General features: G+C 36.8%; 1 protein-coding gene across 3 annotated transcripts in view; it reads left to right on the top strand.

Moving 5' to 3' along the window:
* Positions 1–17701, top strand: part of KIF13B (kinesin family member 13B) — a 197260-nt gene that overhangs the window by 158590 nt on the left and 20969 nt on the right. For all 3 annotated transcript variants that reach the window (XM_029938512.1, XM_029938510.1, XM_029938508.1), the window contains 2 exons: positions 5997–6108; positions 12238–12371. In XM_029938512.1, coding sequence (XP_029794372.1) covers positions 5997–6108; positions 12238–12371 — 246 coding nt within the window. The remainder of the gene's footprint in view (positions 1–5996; positions 6109–12237; positions 12372–17701) is intronic.

Below are 17701 nucleotides of genomic sequence, written 5' to 3'. Positions count from 1 at the left end.
TCAACAATAGCCAAAACATGGAAAAAGCCTAAATATCCATCACCTGATGAGTGGATCAAGAAGATGTGGTATATATACACAATGGAGTATTACATGGCAATGAGAAAGAATGAAATATGGCCATTTGTTGGAAAGTGGATGGACCTTGAGGGTGTCATACTAAGCGAAATAAGCCAGGCAGAGAAGGACAGATACCATATGTTTGCACTCATAGGTCTAATAGGAGAACAGGAGAAACCTAATGGAGGACCAGGGGGAGGGGAAGAGGGAAAGAGAGTTGGGAAGAGAGAGGGATGCAAAACTTGAGAGACTATTGAATACTGAAAATGAACTGAGGGTTGAAGGGGAAGGGGGAGGGGGGAAAAGAGGTGGTGGTGATGGAGGAGGGCACTTGTGGGGAAGAGCATTGGGTGTTATATGGAAACCAATTTGACAATAAACTATTTACAAAAAAACATTGAGAAGAAAAACAAGTGAAGAACTTTACTTCCTATTCTTTTAAGTAGGAAGAGTTCTCTTGTGAATAGTGTTTTGAGAAGGTCTCCGATTGCTTTATTTGTAACAATTTGTACACAACATCCACAAGAAATTAATTTGAAAAATCGCAGACTCATTTTTTTTTTCCTTTTTCTTTGGGAGACTTCCTGCATTCTTCAGTTTTCAGAGATCCAGGGAGGGGTTAATCTATAGGTTTTCCTAGTGAGTAGGATGTAAGTACCATCCTACTACCTAAAACTTGTATCATGCTTGTTTTTACCTTGAGAATAAGAATGAAATTTAGGGGCACCTGGATGGCTCCGTCAGTTAGGCATCCTGCTTTGGCTCAGGTCATGATCTCACAGTTCCTGAGTTTGAGCCCTGTTTTGGGCTCTGCACTGACAGCATGGAGCCTGCTTCAGATTTTGTGTCTCCCTCTCTCTTTGTACCTCTCCCTGCTCATGCTTGCCCACTTTCAAAAATAGACAATTAAATAAACATTTTTAAAAAATTATAAAAAAGAAGAATGAATTTTTAAATTCATTCAGTTTTTATAAGATGACTAAATTTGACACTGTAATCATTTTTTTGGCTCTTTATTGTAAAAATAACTTTGGTAGTTAGTATGTAGGATTCCTTTCAAATGCTTCTTGTTCTAAGAGTGTAAACGTATCTGTTGAAAGATCCCAGGAATTAAGACATCTTACCAAATTTAGAAGGCTCTGGAATGTGAGGACTTGGAATAATTCATATTAAGCAAATAATGCAAATAAATATTTGAGAACTTGTAAGATGTCCTTTTCTCCAGCATGGGACAAGGAAAGGGGAGTAAAAACAAGTGACAAAAGTGCTTTAGGCATTCCTTTGACACCACAGAACTTTTCTCAGCAGGATTCTTTGCAATGAAAGTATTTAATGCACAAGAGAGTCAAGTCAGAAACATAATTTTAATCTGGTGTTGATGATGCTTAAGATGCTAGACAATGAGTTTTGAAATACTTGAATGTTAGTTACATATACCTTGCATTTAACTTGTGTGGGCCTATTTCTGGGTTCTGTGTCCCATTCATTTCTGTGCCTAGCCCTCTGTTCTTGATTATGAAATCAGAATTATAGACCACAGACTTTGATGTGCTGTCTTCCCCTGTGTAATATGGGAGCATTCAGGTTAGTTAAAAAGATGTTCAGAAGCAGGAAGAGGCCACAGAAGAGGTTCACATCTCCTTTTTCCTCCTAATTTTCAGTTGATACCATGATAAAGATTAGTCATTTCAGACAAAGTGACACTAAAAGGCGTGGGAGGGAGGCAAGGGCAGAGAGTTTGTAGGATTAGGGCTCTTGGGGAAGTCAGAGGAAATGGTGGGCTACTAAGAACAGTCTCCAGTTTGACCTATGACACTTGGAATTTGCCTGGCCATATTTTACAGGTCCTTATTATTGATGCTCACTCCATATTAGAATGAGAATTGCTGTGCTGAGCTCCACCACGTTTGAATTGGTGGACCAGTTAATCTTAAAAAGATAAATTGAATTTGATGAACTACTCCCAACTTTTAGGTTCACCTTAGGGCTTAAAAACAGTCATTCATTTTTTTTTCTCAAGTTTTTACTTAAATTCCAGTTAGTTACCATACAGTGTAATATTAATTTTAGATATAGAATTTAGTGACTCATCATTTAAATATAATACCCAGTGCTCATCACAAGTGCCCTGTTTAATACTCATCACCCATTCAGCCCATCTCCCACTCCCCTCTCCTCCAGTAAAGAAACAACAACAACAAAAGACCCTTAAAAACCAGACTCTTAAATACAGAGAACAAACTGGTGGTTGCCAGAGGGAAGGTGGGTGTGATGATGGGTAAAATAGATAAAGGGGATTAAGAGTATATGTATGTGTATATAGTTGCAATGTTGTTCCTATTACTGTTAACTGTCATTATTACAAAGCAGTTTTTTAATAGATACAATGAAAACTTAGCAAGCTTTTTACAATCAGTCTACCAAGATGGACTTAGCTACAGAATTAATTTTAGCAGATTGTTTTTCCATCTGAATATTGGCTGTGCATGAAGACCTTTTGCAATGCAAGGAACACTATCAACTTAAAAATATTGATATTTCTAAAGCCATTTTAGGTGGAATTATACTTTTTAATGAGTGAGTAAGATATTGTGTTTATCGTCTTCTTACTGGAGTTTCTGATGCGGTTAAAAGTAGCCAAAAGCCTAAATGAATATTCAGTTAACAAAACTGATTTTTGTGTGTCTTGGCTGCCTCACCTTCCTGAAAATGCAGTTTATCTTGTGTGGCACAGGTAAAGGCTGATGCCAAATATGAGTCACTTCTTTAGTTGCATTGGAAGCCACCTTTGGGCCTGGAATGTCACTGGCACTTCTTGTTCTTTACCTCTTTGTCCCTTTCCTGATCAAAAACAGACCTCTTTCTGGGAAACCGAAAGAATCTGTGTCTGGGAAGAGCAGTGAGGGGAAATTTTAGGTGCACCGGGGGGGACTCAAGCATGTTCTCAGATCAGCTGAGAGCCTCCTGTGTTTTGCCTGTTCTATTTTGTCTTTAAGCATGATGGTGGCTACAAATAACTGCTGTCTCAGATAGGGTTTTATTTCTTTGAATCCAGCCTGTTAGCACAAATAATCCCTAATAAGTGTGAAGCTAGTTTAAAGATTGAAAACAAAGCTGGAGTTTTCTCCCTTGTGTCTCCTCACCTTAGCTGATTCTGAAGTTTGATAAACATGCAGAATGTTAGAAGCAAATCACAGATTTATCTTTTTAGATTCCAGGCATATATGTATGTACATATATATACATATATACTTTTTTCATTTTGAGAACTGAGCTCATAAGAGAGCAGAAAGGTCTAGTGTTTGGCCAAGTCCTCTTTTTTTAAAATTTTTAATGTTTTTTATTTATTTTTGAGAGACAGAGAGAGACATTGTGAGCAGGGGAGGGTCAGAGAGAGAGGAAGATACAGAATCCGAAGCAGGCTCCAGGCTCTGAGCTAGCCATCAGCACAGAGCCTTATGCGGGGCTCGAACCCACAAACTGTGAGATCATAACCTGAGCCAAAGCCGGACGCTTAACCAACTGAGCCACCCAGGCACCCCCAGCCAAGTCCTTTTTATTCACTGTCCTGAGTTCATCTCCCTCTGAAGTACCTGAAATCAGGATGCTTCCTTCCCCTCCCTCCATCCGCCCCAAAACATTTCAGTAAAGGGAGAATAACTCTGGAACAGCCAGGGATGTAAAATTTATTGGAAAGACAGTAATTGCCTTGTCCCTGGGGGGCGGTGTGTGTAATTAGACTCTGGCAAGAGAATGGGCATGCATTATAGGAGAAAAAGAGTAAGTGAATGATTTCAGTGGAATGTTCCCCTAGAGACTGTGGGTGTCAGAAAGAGGAGGGAGAGTGTTGTTCCCAGTTTATCATCCAAATTTGTTGTCCCCTCTAAAGCAGTGTCTGTCCTATCGCAGATCTCTGTGTCCCTGTCTTTGGTTGGTGAGACCTGGGAACAGTTCGCATGTGGAATTCCTCAAGGTTAAGATGATGGTTCAGGTAGATGGATGAAGTGACATGTATTTCCGTTTTTCATCATCCGACAGGGCTAACAGTATGGCTAAGGCAGTTTGTATATACTGCATGCATCCTTTCAAATGTTCTCACTTGAGATATTTGAATATATGAGGCAGTAAAAGTTACTGCTTCCATTCTTATCTGTTAGTAACGTTATGTGTCGGGGTGCCAGCTGGGAAATATTACCCGGGAAGCTAGCGGAGCCCCAAGTGTGTCTTGGGGGAAGAGAGGACACCAACATAATTTTTCATTGCACCATTATACACCAAATGGCTGAGGTGCTGACTCCAAATCAGCTACTTAGTTGTCCTAAGGGACAGAGTGCCACTATGTCAGCTGCCAAACAAGAACGAGAAATCTAAAACACAAAAATAAATTTATTCTCAAATTAAGTTGTCTTCAAAACAACCTTGCATGATGAGCATAACACTGTAAACAAAGCATGAGGTTTTTCTTCCTCTGAGAAGCTCCAAAGAATATTGACCTTAGTGTTTAGCTACCTGATTGTGCTGTCCCAGAATATATAAAGCTGCAGCTTCTCAGACAGACAATTAAATTTAAATGCAAAAGACATTAACGAAACATTAAAGTATGTAAATGAGTGTGTGATTCATAGCAACACAAATGCTCCTACAGTGAAGTGTTTCAGAGTTCACAGTTTCCCTAATCATCTCTTCATGTCTGTTTTGTTTCCTGGCTTCCTAATGCTAAAACATCATACCATTTCTTAAAACTATCAAGTGCTGAGAGAGTTCCTAGGGAAAAGTGGCATTCTCAGAGGTAAACAGGATCTAGATCACTTAGGGCTTATTGATTTTATGATCAGTACTTAGGTTGCTGCTAAAAGCGGATAGGTTTCCAATACATATCTGAAACCTTAGAGTCCTTTCCACCTCCATCCATCTTCAGGAGCAGTGAAGAACTCGATCTGCAGGCGATTACTAAGGAGAACTCTACCAACTTTAACGTACAACACTCTTATTTAACTCGGATACAGAAGAAGTCAGAGTGATTATCAAAGGATCAAAGGGGAACTTAAAGCTTTTAGGAGATTTGCATCTCATCTCCATTACTGGGTTTTGTACTTTTTTTTTTAAATTCTTTTTGTAATCTTTATTTATTTTTAGAGGGAGACAGAGTGCCTCTGGGTTTTGTACCTCGAACATTTGGTTGGGGGTTATTTCTTTACCAAATGGGACTGAAAAGTGCTTTGATAATATCACCATTTTTGTGGCTCACCACCTGTTATAAATTAATCCATCACCCAGCTGGTGGTGTTCTTGTATTATGCAATGAAATCTTTTTAATGGGGATTTACAAAGTAAGTTGAGGGTCCAATAAAACTTGTTAATCCAGAGATTTCCATCATTGGGAACTGGTGATTACTTGATTTGCACTTAACTGAAACTTTAATGCCTGTTAAAAATAAGAGGCTTGGTAATATACTGTTCTAGAATTTTTACGTTCATGAGCGGTATGTGAATGGATGGATGGATACACCCTGGAGAAGGGAGAAGAGACAGCCTGCAACATTAGAGTTGTTCCTCAGTCTCAGCTGAGAATCTGAAGTGAAAGAGGATCTTGAGGCAGAAGAGCAGAAAGAAACAACGTATGAGGCAGAACGTAAGGGAGGTTTTCAAAAGGAGTGTCTTCATGTGTCTGTATTTCGTGGGAAACAGCTTGATGTACAGACGGAAGGTTAGGACAGAGCTGAGTAGACTGCACATTGTGAACTGGAGGGGAGATCCAAATGTGAGGTATTGTTAGTACTTGGGAAATTTACACCGTAAAGATGAAAAGTACAAGAGGAAAGGTACATAAACCTGTCATGTCTTAGAAAGGGAATAAACCTTTAGAAATTATAACAGGTTTTTCTTAAATATATGCAGGTTTTTCTGAGTAAAAATTGCTGTTTTTGTCTGAACAGGGCCGGTGGGAAAGTCAACAGGATGTATCTCAGACTACAGGTTCCAGAGGAATAGCTCCGGTTGCCCCGTCCCTCCCAGACCGGTCCCAAAGTAACCATTCTACCGACCCAGGTAAGTTATCTTTTCATTTGTCAACCACTGTCATGGAATTTGAGCATCTTTCAGAAATAGTTTAAAACAGGATTTCCTGGGGCTCCTGGGTGGCTCCGTTGGTTAAGTGTCTGACTCTTGATTTTGGTTCAGGTTATGATCTCACAGTTTGTGAGATGAAGTCCTGCATCAGCCTCTGCGCTGACAGCATGGAGCCTGTTTGGGATTCTCCCTCTCTGCCCCTCCCCTGCTCGCATTCTCTCTCTCTCAAAATGCATGCATACATACATAAACAAACTTTAAAACAGGATTTCCCACCATGTAACTCCTGTCCTACTAGTGAATGCGTATTTGATTTTTTTCCTTTTTAGTTTCCCCATTACATTGATTTTTGAATGTTGAATTTATGTTAGCATTACTGTGCTAAATACCACTTAATGTGTTATCTTTTGTGTCTACTTGATTCAACTTACGTTTTGTAAAGGATTTTATGTATATGTTCTGTGATGAATACTTCTCTTTCCTCATGATAATGCCTTAGTTAGGTTTTGGTATGAATATGTTGGCCTCATAAAATGACTTGGGAAATATTTCCTTACCATCTTTATTTCTGAAAGATTTTATGTAAGCTTGGTATTACTACTTTCTTAAATGTTTGACAGGATTCACCAGTGACACTATCTGGGCCTGGAATTTTCTCTTTGGGAAACTTTAAAATTATGACTTTAGTTTCTTTAAAAAAGTGTTAACTTTTTGTAATCCCTTGTGAGTCAGTTTTCATAAGTTATGTTTTTCAGGGTATTTTCTGTGTCATCTAAATTATTATTATTCTTTAAGTAAATGTATGGTGTTCCCTTACTGCCCTATTAATGTTTATAGGATCTATTGTGATGTTCCTTCTTTTTATTTATTTATTTTAAATTTTTTTTATGTTTATTTATTTTGAGAGCATGGAGGAGGGACAGAGAGAGAGAGAGAGAGAGAGGGAGAGAATCTCAAGCAGGTTCCACATTGTGCACGCAGAGCAGGATCTGGGGTTCAGTCTCACAAGCTGTGAGGTCATGACCTGAGCTGAAATCAAGAGCCAAATGCTTAACCAACTGAACCCTCCTTCTTTTCATTTTTGATGATTTTTGTTTTTTTTCTGGTTTTCTTGAATACATTCAAGACATGTCTTATTTTTCTCAGTCTTCTCTCAGAACCAAAGTTGGTCTTACTTTCTTTATTGTTTACTTTCTGTTTCATTGATTTGTTTTTGATTGACTGTTTCATTTATTTCTATTTCTTCATTTCATTTCACAAATTTTAGAATATGATGCTCTCATTTTCATTCTATTCAAAATATTTTCTAATTTCCTTCTGATTTATTCTTTGACTCATGGGTATTGGGTAGCATGTTAATTCATTTTCATATGCCTAGAGAGAATCTTTTTATTAATTGATGGCTTATTTAATTTTCTTATGATCTGAGAGACTTTTTAATATTTCAGTCTGTTGGAACATTTTTGAGACTATGTTGTACTTTGGTAAACTTTCCATGTATGCTTGGAAAGAAGGTCTGTTCTGTTTGAAAGCATAGCATTCTGTATATATCAGTTGAGTCAGTGTGGTTGATAACCTTATTCAGATCTGTTCTTCAAATATTCTGTTCCTCTACTGATTTTTTTCTATTTGTTCTATCACTCACTGAGAGGGGGCATTAATTCTCCAAATATGATTATGAAAAATTACCTACTTTTCCATTTAGTTTATCTGTTTTTACATCATTCTTATAGGAACTCTGTTGGTAGATATACACATATTTAGGATTGTTATTTTTTTCCCAATGAAGTGATTTCTATCATGAAATGTCCCTCTATATCTCTTTGAAATCTGTCTCACTTGATATTAATGTAGCCCCATCACCTTTCTTCTGCTTAATGAATGGTGTCACCTTTTCTCAGTCTTTAAAATTTTAGATACGTATATATGTATTTGTTCTTTGAAGGAAAAGTGATTGTCTTGTAGATTGCATATAGTTAGCTCTAACTTCTTTTCTAATCTAGTCGGACAGTTTTTGCCTTTTACATGGCATATTTAGTTCTTTCACATCTAAGTGTTATCATTTTTATGTCTGCTGCATTGCTGTTGGTTTCTGTTTGGCCTTTTTTATATTTTTTCCCACTGTAACATCTTTTTTGTCTTCTTTTGGGATAATTGGAAAAATATTTTTTAGCATTTAATTTTATCTCCATTTCTGGTTTTTTGGTATTTCTGTATTTGTTCATTTATTAAATTCTTTGCTCAAGGGTTCTAGTATAGATTCTTAACTTATTATAGTCTACTTAGAACCAATAATACATCATTTCCCACACAAATATAAGAACCTTGTCAGAGTATAATTCCATTTGCCTGTTCCTTGACTCCTCTTTTTTGTATAATTGTTGTTTTATCTTTTATAGACTTTATGAACCCATTTTACAATGTTATTCTTTTTGCCTTAAAATAGCCACTGTCTTTAAGGAGATTAAGAGACCGTAGAAAATCTTTTATATTTTTCTTCATATTTATTATTTCTGGCACTATCCAGTTCTTCATGAAGTCTTATATTTATCCAATATCATTTCTCATTAACCCAAAGAATGTCCAGTGCAATGCTCTCTCCTCTTTTTGAGATTATCTTCATTTGACTTTATTTGAAGAATTTTTTTCACTAGCTAGAGAATTCTGGGTGGATAGCTTCTTTAGCACTTCAGACATCTTACGTTATCTTTTAGATTCCTTTTCTGCTGAGAATCAGCCACCATTTGTGTCTCTTTTCCCTACATGTATTTTATGTCTCTGTTTACTCTCTTACCTTGTTTGCTTTTATAGTTTTCTCTATTTTTGTTTTTAGCACTTGGACTATGCTATGCTTAGGTATGGTTTTCTTGGTTCTTATCTTATTTGTGTTTCATTGATATTCATGAATCTGTAAGTTGAGGTTTTCAACAAATTTGGGAAATGCTCGGCTATTATTTCATTATATTTTCCTCCTAATGATTCTGTCTGTTCTTTCTGACATTCAAATTCTACATGTGTTAGATTGTTTAATATTACCCTACAGGTCACAGAAGGTCAATATATTTTTAATTTTTATGTTTCATCTTTTTATTTCTTCTGGTTGCATAATTTCTCCTTCCATTTCCAACCTTCTGTCAACTACATCCAGAGAATATTTTATTTCAGTTATTAATCTCTTCAGTTCTAGAATTTCTACTTGTTTCTTTATTTAAAATTTTTTTAATTATTTATTTTGAGAGAGAGAGACAGACAAGCATGAGCAGGGGAGGGGCAGAGAAAGAGGGAGACACAGAATCTGAAACAGGCTCCAGGTTCTGAGCTGTCCATGCAGAGACCAACATGGGGCTCAAATCCACGAACCTTGAGATCATGACCTGAGCTGAAGCTGGATGCTGAACTGACTGAGCCGCCCAGGCACCCCTACTGTTTCTTTATTTAAAGTTTTAATTTCTCTTCTTATATTCTCTACCTATACATTTGTTAAGATCAGATTCTTCTTTATTTCCTTGGGTCTGTATCTAAAAACTGCTTTAAAGTATTTGCTAAATCCAGCATCTGGGCCATCTCATGGTCTATTTATATTGACTGCTTTTTTTTCTTGACTATGAGTCATAGATAATGAGTTTTGACAAATGCATTTACCTGTCAAAATGTACACAGCCTCCAGTTACTTTCTGCGAGCATCCAATGTTCCGATTTCTATTCTTTCAGATTAGTTTTGCCTGTTCTAGAATTTCATAGAAATGGAATTATACAGTGTATGCTCTTTTTGTGTTTGGCTTCTTTTATTCAACATTTCTGTTCATGTCATCCATACTGTTGCATCCTCAGTAATTTATTTTTTGTTGTTGAGAAATATTTCACTGTCACAGTTGAATTTATCACAATTTTTAATTAGGTCTTCTGTTTATGGACATGTGGCTTATTTCTAGCTTTTGGCTACTATGAATAAAGTTTGTTCTTGTATAAGTGTTTCTGTGAATATTTCTCTAGAGTTAATACCTAGGAGTGAAATTACCTTGTTTTAAAGTTTTGTAAATTTGTTGCTATTGTTGTTGTTTTAAAGCTTGTAATCCATACTTACTTATGTACAGTATTTATCACTTTGCTTTGCTCATCATTGCTTCTTGCATCTCACTCTGTTCTCCTGAGCTAAGTTTCTTTTTTGTGAATTATATGTATCAGCAGTGTATTTAGCAGTCATCTGTTAGTGACAAACCCTTTAGAGGTTTTTATTTTGCTCTCTCCTTGAAGAACCCTTTTACTGTGGAAAGTATCAAACATACAAGAGTAGAAAGAATAACACCATATGCTCTCAGGTAGCCCTCCCAACTTCAGAATGATCTGTTCATCACTGATCTGATGTATGTCTACTCCTGCTACATCTCCAAGCCCTCTGTGGATAATTTGAAACAAATCCCAGATATTGTTTCATCTGTGAATATTTGTACATGTGTCTCTAATGTGGTAAGTCCTAGATACCATCAAACAGCTAGTCAGTGTTTAGATTTCTCCAGTTGGATCAAAAATATCTTTTAGTTATTTTGAATGAAAATCCAAGTAAGGCTCATTAATTGTGATGAGTTGATATATGTCTTGAGTTAAAGTTTAATCTATATGTTCTCTTCTTTTTCCCCCATCCATTGTATTTGCTGAAGAGACCACGTCTTTTGTACAGTAGACTATGTTCTTACTGTTGTTACATCCCCATGGGTTGTTTCAACAGGATTTTCTGTCAACTGTATTTCCTGTGAATTGGTAGTTAACTCTATAGTCTTGAGCAGATTCCATCATTTTGAGGGAGCGGTGGGAGGTAGGATAAATGGAAGGGGAGTTTTGTGTACTTACCTCAAGAGACACATTGTGTCTGATTGTCTCACTTTGTGGTATATGCAGCCTTTGAAAGGTTTTTGGCCAGCTATTCATTTAATTAAGGGTCTTCCTCAGTGTAGGATGTTAATTTAACTGTGGTAGAAGTCTAGATTGTCCCTATTTTTTGGTCTCAGCATTTAGATGATTATGTGCTTCTGGCTCTTTATTCATCCCAAACTTATTTTCTATTTATTTCCTTCGTTTTGTTTTTCTGTTTCCTATTTTTGCATTCTTGTAAATTATTTGACTTTTTTGAAATCAGTTTTAACATATCTCTTGGAATTTATAGCCATCTCTTTGCTTTATTTTTTTAGTGATTGCTCTCATGATTATAAAATATCCTTAACCTTTCACAGTCTATGTAGAGTTACTATTATGCTACTTTACGTAAAATTAACAAACTTTGGAACTGTATGGGTCCATGTAGCAACTGTATTACCGATGGACTTGGAGTCATCCCAGTGCCAGCATGGAGTAGAGGTGTGCGGGTGGCTGTGTGCTTCCATTCGGACAGTAGCACGCAGTTCCTCAGGTTGACTTGCTTGTTGTTTTTAAAGTGTTATGTGGATACAGTGTCTTACAGTTTATAACTTAGGTTACATTTTTCTAAAACTTTACTTTTATTCACTAAGGGGAGAGAAATCTTTTTAATCATAGGCATTGTCTGTATGTCTGATTCTGGCCGTTGGTAATTAAGACCAGGTAAGAATGTGGTTGGTCAGGGCATTGATACCTCTCTTGTGAAAACAACTCAACCACCTTCTAACCAAATGGTACATTTCATCATCTTCATTCAGTAAGTTGGTATGAAGAACTAAAGTTGAAGAAGACAGTCCCTGACTTCAAAGAGTTTTAGGTCTAGATAGAGAGCTATACATGTCTGTGATATATGTGATATATAAATGAAAAAAAAACCCACCTTATTCTAGGGCAGAAGGTAGAACTTGAACCAATTAGTGACAGGACTGAGGATGGATTACTCTTCAGATACTAACAGGAACAGTGGATAGTAGAACATTTTAGGAGTATCCTAATTGCTGCTATTTAATTGGAAGGAAATAACATTTTATTTGAGGATAGCCATAATAATACTATGTTTTTCTAATATTTTTAAGGATATGTTTTAAGAATTTATATTGCTAGATTTGCTACAAATGAAATTTGGCAAACTTGCAGGCAAGAAAATGTCTACGTAGTTTTACATTTTATCTCTTTTCCTTTCAATACTGTTGACAGGAATTAGTAGCCTAGCGGCCTCCTACTTGAATCCAGTAAAATCCTTTGTGCCTCAGATGCCAAAGCTCTTGAAGTCTCTCTTCCCTGTCCGTGATGAGAAAAGGAGCAAACAGCTGTCTCCTATTGCACATCAGGTAAAAGCATCAGGAAAGCAACGGTGAACATTTCCTAATTCCTGGTGGAATGATGCTCTGTATCGCCGCACTGATGCTGGAGGGTGAGGGATAGCAGTGGTGGGGATGCCTTAGAACCAGCCTTTTTAGGCCTAGTAAAAGCTTGTGATAATTTCTGCTCCACTCTCTTCAGAGGTAACAGAGCTGTTGAAACTTATTGACAGTCTCAATCCTTTCTGCTTTTAAAAACTGCCGAGTACACTGCTAATGTGATTTATGGTAATATTACTTAGAGCAACAATAGTAAAATTTATGAAGTGCACTTAGTGTTGTTTGTGTATTGCCAAACAGAAAATGTAATTCTATTTTTAATTCTTGATTTCATTTCTTATTTCAAACAATTTTATATCATCACTGTCCTTCCCTCTCTACCTCCTTTCCCTCTGCTGTGGTTTAACTGTTTCTTCATTTAAAATATTACAAGTGATCACTTGTCTTATTTCCCCTTTTTCTTAAAACTCTCCACCAAGCCTTCAAATAAGTTTTAGAGAAAACCTTAAGGGTTTTCCACATAATCAGGAAACTGTTCTTATGCGATGGTGAATGGAAAGCCTGTTGGAAATGTAATTTCCAGCCTTATGTAGGTGTGAATTCAGCAGAAAATGATAAATGAGGATTTATTTATACTCCTTCAAAAACACATGCAGTGCAAGTTCAGTTGTTGAAATAGGTCTTTTGACATTGGCTTATCCACTTTCACTTAAAACATTCAAGTTGCAGAAATGCAGGTGAGTCCTTGTTCAAGACCTTAACTATTTACAAGAATTTTCTGAGTTGATGAATGCATATTCAAGGGGATGGTATTAGTTTTGTAAGGCTGCGATATACATATATAATTTTTTCAACTTTGCATTACATAAACATGTATGTAATGTTATGTAGACATGTACACATATTGGATGGAAAAAACCCATGATTTTGGATGTTTAAACTAAAGGTAAGCACATAAGAAGTGCTTGACAGTGACCAAAGGAATCTATGACCATGAGAGCTAAAAGAAACAGCAAGTCTAATTCTTGGTTGGAGTGTAGCCAAAAATGATTTTTCCAAGGATTTGCATATATTATTCTGTTATTACATCATTGTTTTGTAATGTATGATGCATGGACTCTCTGTCAGAATTTCCATGGTAGCTTTTTAAGAATGTAACTTTAAAAAAAGCAATAACAGCCTGACCTCATAACCCATACCCCATTGGGGGATGTCTTTATAATCTGTATTTATAAGCACTCAGGTGATTTTATCAAAGTATACAGTTTGATAACCACCATTTTCCAATTGTTATTTAGGGAAGACAGACTTACAGAAGTTAAAGGAAATTGGCATGTCATTAGAAGTTATTGAACCAGACTCTATAGTTATAGTTTTTCAGTGCTACTTTTGAGTTTTTGATGTTGCAAGTCAAATCACCTGCTACAATAAATTATTTTTACTGTTTTGCTGGTAAATGAATGGTTCTTCTGGATATGAGAGGAACAATAATGTGTTAGAAAGAAGTGTAGTGACAGGCAGATAACTGCATTTTGTAATGTCCAGTTTAAGAAAGGTGATCTTGAGATATTTCAAAGATATCTTATGCAATATTTGTCCATTTACTTTTTTGAGCATGTATATGAGCAATGGTATTGGAGAGAGTGGCCCCAAATATTTCACATTTCATAAATAAATGATAATATAAATACAAAATTGGCCTTCATGAAGGTGCTGAGTGGTTGCGTTAAACAGTCCAGTCAGTTTGTGAAAGCTCGACCCCACTCAAGGACCTTTTCTGAAAGTCGCCAGGAAGTTGCATCTTCCCTGCATCATTCTGGTCCTCATCTGACTTGACATCATACCTGAAACACTTGCATCTCTAGCTAGGCTCCAGTGCTGGGACATTTGCCTGGCATGTCTTCCACTGACTGCTCAGTCTTTTTCAATTGCCCTTTTTGGGGACCATCTATTCAATCAAGCTGCAAATATTCAGGTGCCCCAGAGTTCCATTCTGGGCCTTCTTTCCATGGGTCCTCTCATTTACTTCCATGGCTCTAACTATTTATGCATCTTCAGTGCTCAAATTTCTCTCGCCAGCACAGACTTTGCCTCTGATCTTTGGCTTCATGGAGCCAACTGCCCATTAAGCTTTTCCACTCATAAATCAATTAGGCATTGACATTTTACAAGTCCAAAACATTACCATTCGTTTCAGCTCACAAGTCTGTTTACTCCCAGCACACAGACTGCTTAAAAATACATGCCCATCTCAGTATATAGTACAAATGTCCACCTAGTTGCTCCTATCTCAAAGAGTCTATCAGTAAAATTTTACAGGTATTGCTTCAAATCCAGTGACTTCTAACCTCCATTTTTCATCAGTCATTCATGCCACCATCGTCTCTTGTCTAGATTGTTCCAGCAGCCTACATAGAGGTCTGTCTGACACTTTTTGCTTTATAAAGTCTATTATTCATGAAGTAGCCAAAGTGACCTTCCAAAGTCTCACTTTAATTCATGGCTTGAAATCTTCCACTGCTTCTTACTAAAACTGAATAAAATCTAAATTCCCTACTGTGCCTTACAGCATCCTATGTGATCTGTTCCCCTGACTTTTAATCTTTATGCCCTTTATTTCTTCTGTGTTCACCATACTAAGTCATGTTGGGCTTTTCCCCTTCCTTCCCTGCTTCCTTCCTTTCTCCCTCCTTTCCTTCCTTTCTCCCTTGCTTCCTAATCTTATGAACACCTGAAGTTCATTTAGGTATCAAGAATTTTTTGCATTGGCCTTTCCTTATACTTGGAGTACTCCTTCCCAAAGTCTTTACATGGCTAGTAGGTCTCTAGTAGAGTAGTCTACTATTTAGAGTGGTCAAGATAGGCCAGTCTAAGGAAGTATACTTGCATTTAGAGAGGTCTTGACCAGCTAAACCAAAACAGTAGCTTCTACTTCATCAGTGTACTGTTTACCATATTTCATCTTTTCATTGGCTGTTGTTATGTTTATATGTTTATTGATTAGCTCTTCTCTAGAATTGGTATGCAGATTATAATATTAGATAGTTTATATGTGTCAAGTGTCATCCAATGGTATAAAGTACTATGTTTGCAGTTTAGAGGTGAGGAAATCACATCTGAGTGGGGATTTGTGATATTAAGACATAATTATGAACTTTCTTTCCTACATTGATGCAAGTTCCATGAAAGAACTATTCCTAAAGGAGGGGAAAACTTAAGCTTATCATCAGGACTTAGTTGATCAAAGATGCTTGTGCTCACATCATTTTTATTGACTGTCTCCAATAAAGCTCTCAGGGAAGTAAAGCATAATTTTAAATAACATTGCCAATATGGAGTTTCCTTTTCCTTAAATATGCTTTAAGTTGTTGCCACCTGAATGGTGTTTCCTCCTTGGAAATGGAGCACTGTAATGTGAATGGAATTTCAAAATAACAGCAGTAAGAATAATGCTGTATTGGTTAGACTTCTTTAGTGCTCCCCAATTTTTAAAAATAGTAGTCTTTACTATAATGGGATTCCATTCACTTGAAAATAAGCTTTGATATCTAAAGTTTAGGGTCTTACTGTTGTTGATGATCTGTCCTTCCTCTCCTTGTGGAAACTCTTAGTCTTTCAGGAAAAAAGTCCACTTCTTTCTGACCAGTCTTCGCTTCAGCGTGTCCTCTGGTGTTACCTAGGAGTTAAAGGGAGGGGTGAAAGGGGTTCTCTATAGACCTAATTAATAGCTGTAGGTTAGTCCACTATATCTCGGGTAATAAATGCTTCATCTTGCTTCAAGTAGGGAGCCTGGAAGTGTTTTCAAGCCTACACTTGAAAATAGTGGAATCGTCTTCCTCTTCTAGATAATGTACTTCTACCAAAGCAACATATGATTGTACTTTTTTTTTTTTTAAACCAGTATTAGCTCGTTGTGCTCTGGTCAGTTAACGTTCCCTTATTTGTTTGTTTTTTTATACCCTTGTCAGTGCAGTTCTTCTCTTTTATTACTATGTTATCTAGACAATGTGTAAAAATACTTAAGGAACTTTAGATTCATTTCTAAAATTTTTCATCTTAATTTTGTTTTAATGCTCCTAGAATATCAAGATATTTCTTGAGTAATTATTTAGAAAATACATTTGATCTAGCTATCTATGCAAATCTCTTAAGGGCATAGTCTGTCTTCATTTGAATTATAAATAAAATAATTGAATATTGGAGGACCTAAGAGAAAACCCTATGATAGGCAACTAAAGATCACTCCTCAAGTCACAGGGTGACAGATCAGCACATTTCAGTTTTCTATGTTCATAACTACCATCTCCAGTCCACATTTCTTCCTCTCTCTACCAGAGAGATCAGGGGAGACTTTGTTAGATACATTATGGAAATAAAGGGACACCATGTCCATGATCTTTCTCTGTATCACCAGTCTTGTAACAAGCCTAAAACACATCATGCTAGCGAAAATTCCTAGACCATTCTGTTCACTGCCGGGCTTTGCCATTGCTCTGTGTGAAGTATCTAGTGGTATCACTTACCAGTAGTGCAAAGAAATACACAAATGCCGTGAACCTTGCTCTCCCTTTTGATTCTGTTTTATTTGCTGCTAGTGCTTTGTTAGCGCACTCATTTCAATGGCCTGTATAAATAGTCATTAAATAATCAATGCCCAAGACTAAAAAACTTGGTGTGTATAGAATAACATCAAAGACAGAACCCAGAAAAATAGAAATCAGTACATAGGCCTAAAAGGAATCTGGATCAATTCTACAGTATGGGAAAGGATAAATTATTAATACTGCATAAGACGAAGAGATAATAAATAGATAGTAACCTTGCTGGAGCTGGAGATACATAATGTGAAATAGCACACGCGCGTGCGCGGACACACACACACACACACACACACACACACACACACACACAAAACAAGAAACCCAAATGGTTTGAGTATCAACAGAAACAATATGTGATAACCAAATAGACCATGTGTGATAGGATATTCTTTTATTTCTATTTCACCCCCAACTGTCACCCCCAACTTTCTCTTTTTATCATTTTATAGCTGTTTCCCACCGAACTATGATGAAAGATACTAAAACTTCTTCCTTTTTTATATTTCTGGCCCAGTTTAGTTTGAAGACTTAAAGTCCTTCCTGAAATAGTCACAATAATGAAGAAACTCACATGGACTCACCTAAACACCACCCTTGGCATTATTAGACCACGCTTAGATTACTGCGCTTGGTTCTGGATATGCCACTACGGGCAGTCCACTGACCAATTGGAATTATTTCAGGGGATAACGTCAGAAA

This window comes from Suricata suricatta, chromosome 1 (assembly GCF_006229205.1).
Source record: "Suricata suricatta isolate VVHF042 chromosome 1, meerkat_22Aug2017_6uvM2_HiC, whole genome shotgun sequence".
Taxonomy (NCBI): Eukaryota; Metazoa; Chordata; class Mammalia; order Carnivora; family Herpestidae; genus Suricata; species Suricata suricatta.
Note: the sequence above shows the minus strand (reverse complement) of the source record. Positions and strands in the feature narration are given on the sequence as shown.